Source organism: Myotis myotis, unplaced genomic scaffold, assembly GCF_014108235.1.
Source record: "Myotis myotis isolate mMyoMyo1 unplaced genomic scaffold, mMyoMyo1.p scaffold_m19_p_2, whole genome shotgun sequence".
NCBI classification, from domain to species: Eukaryota; Metazoa; Chordata; class Mammalia; order Chiroptera; family Vespertilionidae; genus Myotis; species Myotis myotis.
Genome location: NW_023416324.1, coordinates 35,632,453 through 35,642,110, shown reverse-complemented (window position 1 = coordinate 35,642,110; position 9,658 = coordinate 35,632,453). Strand labels below are relative to the sequence as shown.

At 40.2% G+C, this 9,658-nt stretch overlaps 1 protein-coding gene across 3 annotated transcripts in view; it reads right to left on the bottom strand.

Moving 5' to 3' along the window:
* Positions 1-643: 643 nt before the first annotated feature.
* Positions 644-9,658, bottom strand: part of SCP2 (sterol carrier protein 2) — a 111,067-nt gene continuing 102,052 nt past the window's right edge. For all 3 annotated transcript variants that reach the window (XM_036349061.1, XM_036349060.1, XM_036349059.1), the window contains 2 exons: positions 4,117-4,196; positions 644-1,365 (listed from right to left, as the gene is read on the bottom strand). In XM_036349061.1, coding sequence (XP_036204954.1) covers positions 4,152-4,196 — 45 coding nt within the window. In that variant the 3' untranslated portion in view covers positions 644-1,365; positions 4,117-4,151. The remainder of the gene's footprint in view (positions 1,366-4,116; positions 4,197-9,658) is intronic.

The following is a 9,658-nucleotide window of genomic DNA, read 5'->3' as shown; positions in this document are numbered from 1 at the left end:
AAGTAACGTGTTAACAACAGAAAGGTGAAGCCGGAATAACTCTCCAAAAGTGCTTCTGGGCTCTGAATAGACTCACAGGATGATCAGAGCATCAGGAACCTTACAGACCATCTACTTAAATCCCCTCTTTCAACAACTGAGCAAACAGGCCACGCAGGCAGTTACTTATGTGCCTGAGAGAAGCAAGAGTCCTGGCTCCTGGTCCAGCGTTCCGACAACCCATGGCTCCCTAATGAAGACCTGCTGATTGTGTCAAAGTAACCAGGAGGCAGCGGCTAGATGACACAGATTGGAAATCCCTCAGTGTTTCTCTTTCTCTTCATCTCCTTCATTTAGACAACCCTGAACAAAAAGGACAAACGCAATAAAAACAAAGGAGATCAGGAAGAGCAATTTTAATTTCTATTAAACATTCTTCCATTATTTTACCCCATATCTTACTGAGTTATAAGAAATAACATTAGCATTAGAAAAACTAGGAAGAAAGATAAATGTGGGTAATTATTCAACTAAACATATGAAAAGACAAATTATAATAGGATTGAACTTTATAAACTTAAATTAATATGAGATAATTTTTAAACTGTGCATATCAAAGAAAATTTTATCAAAATAATTTAACACTGATTTTTCAGGAAGGAAACTAATTTAAAAATATTTTTATTTTAAAAATAGGCCTGTGTTCAGCTATAAAATTTCCCCCCAAGCTCTGATATTTTTTATTTAGATCTGGGAAGAAAATATCACTCTGATGGCACAAAATGCCAAAATTTTAATTGTCTTAATCCCAGCACAGAATTGTAAAAACTTTTAATGGAAAACAGATGAAGGTCATTAAGTGCACAACACTAATTTCTGGCCAGCTTCTGGTATTTGGTTTCTTCCCTAGTTCTCCCAAGGAAAACTTAAATTGAATCTTCAGCAGAATAATCCTCAAATATACTTCATAAGCAAAATGAGAGCTTTTGTTTACATAGTTTTTGGATTTTGCTGTTCCTAATTTTATTCTGGAGCTCAATTTTACCCAAAACCATAATTACCATATTAACTTTGTAATGCACAGTTGTATGCAATTCAGCAAAGCAGTAGTACACCATCAGGCTCTATTTACCCAGAGCTTAGGAAAAACAGGATTGGTCACACCCACTTAAAAACAAATCTCATGCTATTTGCCAATGCTTGGTTTCAGTCTAAGTTCTGAGAGTGAAATACATGGATATATATCTGTAAGTCTCATCTTGATTTTCAAAGGTAGGCACAGGAAGTTCTTCACAGCTTAGCTTTGCCAGGCTGGAGCTGAAGATTCTGTAACTTCATAGCCAGACCCATGTTGCCAGCAATTTTCAATTTGCCTTGAAAGAAGGCCTGTAAGTAAGAAGAAAGCAACTTTATTACTTAGTGTTATTTGCTTTGAAATTGCTGATATTTCTAGACTAGCCAACCCTGAGATCACTTATTTATCAGGTCTCTTATACTTTCTTCAAAACATGAAACTCAGCGTCCGGAATAGATATAGAACCAGATTCTTCAACAGGAAGGAACTATAAAAGCCATGCTGTACTTAGAGCAGTTAAAAGGCACTGCTTTCCCAGAAATCATCTCTTAGAAACGGAGTCTGTTTTTATCTGCCTTCGCAGTGCCTTTTCCAAACACCAGGCTTAGGTGTGTTCACACTAGACTGGCTTTGTGTAAAGAATTACATGTGGATAAGGAATATGAACTGAAAATTTCAGGAGTCTGCTGAGAGGGAAAAGCACATGCTTAACACACTCAAACTCTTGGAATACGATAAGGATGAAATGTCACTAATTTTTTCCCCCCCTCTTCGGTCTTCATGATAAAGGACTTATCCCTACGGAGGGAGGCCGGCAGCCTGCTGAGACTGAGGAGCTTGTGTTAATCTTTGGCTCAATAAGAAGAATCAAACCAACCCGTAATGCAGAGCCACAATTTGTTCCATTTAACAACGGCCTGGGATTAGATCACATGATGCTTGCTAAATTTATCATGTAACAAAATCCCGGGAAAACTTGGGAGAAATTGCAAAATCGGGAACACAGCCTGATTTCCCTGCTATGATCTCAGTCTTTTCACCGGATTCTTAAAGTAAGGGCTAGATGCAAAAAGTTCCAGTCTTAGCTTTTTAACAAGTACATTAAGAAGTTAGGCGCTCTTCTGCCTCATCCAGGGGAATGCAGAGAGCCCTGCTTTTTCTACACCTTCTAGTAATGGTGACTAATTCCTTTCCCCACCCCCTCCTCTGTCTGGACAAACTAAATATTTCCTTCCTATATGGCACTCAGCCTTCTGTCTGATGACTTAAAGGTCAGGTGTCTCAGAACACAATATATTTAACATATGTCCTTTAAAAATATGAACCAGTGGTACCTGGAAGAGAAACTCACCATCCTTCCCTTTTTGAAATTAAAAGAGAAAATGACTCTTTGCTAATTATTACAGAGAACACATGAATCTCCGCCCTTCGGAGAATCCAAACGTAAGAATCATTTTAATCTGGCCCTAGGTGTTCTTCACACGTGCTTGCTGCTGGAGAGCACACTGCTCTGTTTCAACTGTAGCCAAACAATGAAACTGTAATTTCCACTGCAGCTAAGGGTTTCCAGTCAAATCCTCTACGGAGCATGAGGGAAGGCCATTTGCACATTAGTAGAAAGGTCTGTCGGTTTTTTATCTTTAATTCCTTTGGGTGCTAACAGGTGCTCAAGAAAAACAAGCTGACACTTCACTCTCCAAAATGGATGGTAAACAGATAAAGTGAGTGAGCTCAGGGTGGCTGGTGTGTGAAGTCTGATCACCCTGCCAAGGAAGTGCATGGAGTGCGTGCACAGTGGGAGGAGGAGCAGTGGGTGGGAAGGAGGGTGACAGCCAGCTCCTATACTGGTGGCCTCTGTTCTGTCCAGATTTTTGGAGCAGGCTCAGTGGGTGGAAATGTCAGTGCCAATGGTGTCTATTCAGTTGAAATGTCACAAATGTACATCTCTCGTTTGTCAACGCATTAACTGAAATATGCTTAGTTGCTTAGATAAAAGCATTTTAAAAAGGAATACAGTGGGAGTCAGATTTGGTAGTTTTATCCAATCTCTATAATTACTAAGGGACCACAGGAAAAAGACCTAAAACAAATCAAATCAGGCTGAGGCAACAACAAAGAAAGGTTACAATGGAAAGACGTATCTGAGTTTCTAAGATAAGCACAATCTAATGGGGAAGAGAGGCACATTAAGACTCATATATCCCTAGCTGGTTTGGCTCAGTGGACAGAGCATCAGCCTGCAGACTGAAGGGTCCTGGGTTCAATTCTGGTCAAGGGCGCATGCCCAGGTTTCGGGCTCGATCCCCAGTAGGGGGCATGCAGGAGGCAACTGGTCAAAAATTCTCTCTCATCATTGATGTTTCTATCTCTCACTCCCTCTCCCTTCCTTTCTGAAATCAATAAAAATATATTTTAAAAAAGAACAAAAACCTCATACAATGTGGCAAGCGCTAAGCTAGCAGCCCAGGAAGTGGAACAGAAGAGGAACTGGCTACAGCTCCCAACAACTTGGAAGGAGGTCTTTGGAGATAATAACTGAGCTTAATTTGAGAGACACGGGAAGGACCCATTAGGCAAAGATACAAAATAAAAGGTCACTCCTGTGTTCACACCTTGCCCTCCTTCCACCTGGATTGCTCCTATTCTCCATGTGTGCACCACTCACTTCTGAACCCCGAGGACTCAGCTCACTTGTCACTTCCTGCGAGCCTTTCTATGAGAGCCCAGGAAGTCAATCAAGGCTGCTCCTTCCCCCACCCGCCCTGGCCACAAACCTGGCATGGCACCTCCGATATTTGGCTGCACTTACTCTTTTGCAGATCTGTCTTATACCAAACTGTGGATGCTCTGAGCATAGGAAATATTTCATATTCGTCTGGGCATTTCCAGCACACAGGACAGTGTCTGGCACGTAGTCTGCTCCACATGTGTATCGTTTGTTAAGTGAACACTGAGTTTTGTGGGTGTGACCACTTTGCACTTCATGATATTGCAACAGGAGATAAAGTGGAATGGGCTAAAAGACCCACCCACTGGAAGGATGTAAGTGCCATTCAACTTACCGACTGAGGATTCATTTTACCCGTCATTAAAGCCATCAAGTCCGAGTCAGCCATTGTGATGGTGCAGTCAGCCTTCTTATCTAAAGCGGATATTTAGGAGAAGGAAAGAGAAAAAGGGAGGGTTCAATTTTATGTACACATTTTAGTCAAAGGCCACTGACTGCAACGGAATCACATCCAGACAAGAGCAGTGTGGGGAAACGGGCACTTCGTGGCATTAGTCACAAGCAACCACAACATTTAATAAGAGAGAACTGACTATGTAGATGATGGTATAGTGTAAACCAGTGGTCGGCAAACCCATTAGTCAACAGAGCCAAATATCAACAGTACAACAATTGACATTTCTTTTGAGAGCCAAATTTTTTAAACTTAAACTATATAGGTAGGTACATTGTTATTAACTTAATTAGGGTACTCCTAAGGCTTAGGAAGAACCACACTCAAGGGGCCAAAGAGCCGCATGTGGCTCACAAGCCGCAGTTTGCCGACCACTGGTGTAAACAATCATTTGTTCAACAGGTATTCTAAAAACATCCAGATATACTAAGTTTTTTGTGAGTTTTTTTGAGGACTTTTAATGGCTAGTGTGCTGACATTCTCAAGAATACTAAACGCAGAAAATGGATTTCTGCTAATATATCGTTGATGGTTTCATCTCTTAGATTTTTCCTAGTTTCCTATAAACTAGTAAACATGTAAGAGTTTTTATTTGTAAAAAATATTTTAAATGGAACCACACAATATTTATTCTTTTAGGTCTTGCTTCTTTTGCTCAGCATTGTAAGATTCATTAATATTGGGCCATAATTTGATAATATTTTGAATTCTAAATTATTTGTGCATATAGCAATAGTTCATTTTTACTATGTGAATGCACCAGAATTTACTTATTCATTCCATGGTTGATGTATCTTTGCAATGCTTCCATTTTGGGGCCTTAGGAATTTTCACCATCTACAGTGACAGAATTAGGAATCGTGGCTCCTTTTAGGAGCGAGTTGTGATGGAAGGAGCTGTGAGGGAGGTTTCTGGATGCTGGCAACATTCTGCATCTTGATCTGGGACATACATTCATTCATATGTTATACATTCATTTGTTAACATCTATCAACTTGTACACTTCAGGTTGGACTTGGCCCATAGGCCACAGCTTTTCAACCCCCAAAGTAGATGATGGAATTACAGGAGAGTAATTTTTTTCATTTTCTCTATCTTTTCTGATTTTTTTTTACACTGAGTAAATATTACTTATACAAAGTTTTAAAAATATTAATTTTAATGTCATCAAGGTTTCATGAAAAAAAAAGCTGTACAACAAAGACTCTAATATCTCATTTGTTAAATCAGCCAGGTCGACTGTAGACAAATGAGAGGTTTCAGATACAAAAGGAGAAATTCCCCAAGAAATCAAACTTAACGTAGTATTTTAGGCAATCAATATAACAATAGTACTCCTCCTCAAGTTAAAGTTGGCCTCTCCTAGAAACCAAGTCACTTTCTGTCTCACAATTCTGTTTTATTTTTCTTCATTGCACTTATCTAAAACTACCTTATGTATTTTTATATATGTTTTCTGTCTATACTTGTCCAATAGAATGAAACTTCGTGGGGGCAGAGCCCTTGTCAGTTTGTTCACTGCTACAATCTAGGCCCTTGAAGAGTACTTAATACATAAAAGGCAATCAATAAATTTCTTGTTGTATAAATAATTTAGAATTCAAATTACTATCAAATTATGGCCCAAAACGAATCAGATAATCTATGTCTCAATAACAGAGACAGGGGTTGCTATGTTCTAAACCAGCGGTTCTCAACCTGTGGGTCGCGACCCCTTTGGCAGTTGAACGACCCTTTCACAGGGGTTGCCTAAGACCATCCTGCATATCAGATATTTACATTACGATTCATAACAGTAGCAACGAAAATAATTTTATGACTGGGTCACAACATGAACTGTATTTAAAGGGCCAGAAGGTTGAGAACCACTGTTTGTGCCTCTCCCGCCCCCTCCTCTGAAACTCATATGGTAGGAATCCTAATGCCCACTGCTATTAGCAGGCAGGGACTTTGGGGTTATGAGGGTGGAGCCCTAATGGATGGGATTAGTACCTTATAAAAGAGACCCCAAACCCCTTTCACCATGTGAGCCCACAGCCAGAGGGCACTGGCTATGAACCAGGAAGATGGCCCTCACCAAACATGACTAGGCACCTTGATCTTATACTTCCAACCTCCAGAACTGTGAGAAATAAATTTCTGTTGTTTATAAGCCACCCAGTCTGTGGGTATGTTTGTTATAGCAGCCCAAACAGATGAAGACAGGGATAAACTGTTAAATTATACCATGCCTGTATTATTAAATAGCTAAAACAAGATTGAAATAAAAAGTTTTTATTATATATCTTACAACTCAGAGATAGCCCCTAACAAGAATGAGATTCAATAGCCATTCCATCTCTGCCTCTACAAAAGTTTCCCTTATTACTGGAAAAAGGTATGAAGCCTTGAAAATGAAAGAATTGACAATCTTGAAAATCCAATTCTCTTGTAGATATATAACATCAAAGAGAAGGGAGAAAAAAAGCAGCAAATTGAGATAGTTGGACTTTTATAGTTGGACTTGATCATAGTATTCCAAGAAAGGACTCTTAGTCAGTGAAAGGTGGCTTTAGGAAGTGAAGTCTGCTGCTGCTGCTGCTATTGCTGCTGATGCAATATCAGCATTTATTGAGCTCTTGCTATGCCAAGCATTTCACGTACATAACTCAGTTGATCGTTACAACTCTATGAGGGCCAGAGAGGTCAAATAACTTGCTCAAGTTATAAGCAGCTGGGCCAGGTGTGAAACCAGATTCCTGCAGCTGAAGCCCATATTCCCATCTCTTAGGCTTTATGCTCCCTCTTGTTATAAGGATACAAATCCATTCAACAGCTCAGTTTTAATTGGGAACTTCACCAAATCATCAGCATCTGATGGATCCCATGCGTTCTAGTTCCCCACAGAGTCTTAGAGAAGTCTAATGTGTTTGATCAAAATTAATGTTTAATATCTGGGTTGGGAAGGAAGCAATGATTTACTGAGCACTTACTAAGCTATCGTGCTTTATGTACCCTATCTCATTTAATCCTCACAACAGTTCCATAAATAGAAATTATTCTCACCATTTTCTCGATGAGGCGATTGGACTCAGGGAAGATAGACACCTAATAAGTGACAGAGCCAAGGTTTGAACCCAGGCGTGGGTGTCTCTACAGGCTAAGCTCTGTCTACTATCCCGTGGGGAAGGGAGATGCTGAGGCTTTCTATATCACGTTCCCCACGAAAGGGCAGAACTGACAACTCCAGTAAGTGCTCACAGGGCAGAATAAAGGAATGAAAGAATAATGTGTCATGTCAGATTAATGAAACTTGGTTTCCTGAAGATATGCTATGTGAGTTGCTTCAAAGAAGAGGAGAATTCATGGGCACATAGGCAGGAAAAAAAATTATGGAAAATGCACAAAGTCTAAAGTATAATTATTACCAAACTCTTAGAAAATAAGCAAATGAAATACATTTAAGTAATTCTTTGTTAACAGTAAGTTAATCCCTCAACACTATGTGCATGCCAAACGTACTAGCAATTCTCTAAGATGCCAGTTCAATCTAGGACAGGTTATTAATGCTCTAATGTAGCTGATCTCTAACAAACGGGCACTTGTTGGCTGATGTAAAAGGAGCTGGCAATTTCCAGTGGTGGCTTTTACTGAGTAAGTCCATGTTTCAGCACCACTCCTGGCTGCCAACATGTGTCAGTTTCAGCAGAAATTACCTTGCTCCAGGGTAAAATCCCTTCGGGTCTGGGATGGGGCACCTAATGAAGGGAGAGCTCATTGCCAGAGTACTTATGCAAGGAACAAGGTTTTCCTGAGATTATGCAATAGCTTTCCATAAACATATTATCTCTCATGACAAACACCAATAACAAAACAGAAAAAAAAATGAAATCACCTTAACATCTGCCTGGAAGTATCAGAATATAATCCCATAGGATCTATAACTATTCAGTCATTAAAAAAAAAAAGGCACTATTTCCCAAAAGTTCTTTTTATTTCTAAAAGGTAGAATCTAGATGAAGCAGCTCATAGAAGTCAAACATATAGCCATTTTCTATCCACTCATTTTGAGAAAAAAGACTACACATATAATCCAGGAACTTCTCACAACAATGCCATCCTTTCCACACCAGATGGATGGCCTTCCTACTGCTCAGCTTTTCCTTCAATTAATCTTTAGTTGACTCCTTATTTAACAGTGCATGTAGCATTGCTCTTTACATTTTCTCCTGTCACCAAGCTCTAAACTCTATTCCAGAAGCTCTGCCCACCTCCTATCTATTTCAAAAAGCCCCTGAATACTTATCTACCTTCTCAGAGAAAGGAGGACCCATCCCTCCTTGCTAAGGCTAACCTTCCTTCCACCTGTGCTCCTGATGTCAGCCTGTCCTCCAGGAGCACCCTCAAGAATGTATCAGTAATGAACTCTACCATCTTTGATAGAACTCCTTCTCCTATGCAGCTTCTAGGTCCCAACTTCACCCAGTATCCTTGGCAGTGGCCCTGTAACAGCCTCCCCTTTTCTCACTGCCCACACTCAGGCGACCCTTCCTGCTCAGACAATGGCAACATGCATCCTCCTAGTTGCTGTCTCTCCTCTGATTTCTCTCTTCCCAATTCATCTAGTCTACTGCACTAGCTCAATCCTCTAAAACACAGCTCTGACTTTCACTTCTCTATTTTAAAAAAGCTTTAGATTCCCAATGGCTTGATTATACGTCAAATCACTTTCAAAGTTCAAAGCATGATATTTTAAACCCTCCGAAAAGCTGGTTCATATCCATCATACTTCTTATGATGTCTCTCTCCAACAAGAGAAACCTAACATGCAATACACCTACCACTTACTGAATGCTTACTAAGCACCATTCATTCATTCTGTTGTCCATTTTTAAATTATTTATTTTACTGAGGGTCTACCATGTGTCAGGTACTATTCTAGGCAATTCAAAGGGAGGGGGAGGATGAGCAGTAAGCAAGTCAATAATAGTAAGTAAAATATTATATGGTATATCAGATGGTGACAAGTACCATAAAGAAAAATAAAGAATGGTAATAGGGGTGTGATTTTTTTAAAAATATACTTTTATTGATTTTTTACAGAGAGGAAGGGAGAGGGATAGAGAGTTAGAAACATCAATGAGAGAGAGAGATCGATCAGCTGCCTCCTGCACACTCCCTCCTGGGGATGTGCCCGCAACCCAGGTACATGCCCTTGACCGGAATCGAACCTGGGACCCTTCAGTCCGCAGGCCGACGCTCTATCCACTGAACCAAACCGGTCAGGGCTGGGGTGTGATTTTAAAAATGTGGTTAGGGAACGGCTTCCTGAGAAGGTGACATTTGGATAAAGATCCAAAGGAAATGAGGGACCATGCCATGAGGGCATCTGAGAGAAGACAATTCCAGGCAGAGGGGACAAAGTAGAAAGCTCCTGAGTGGG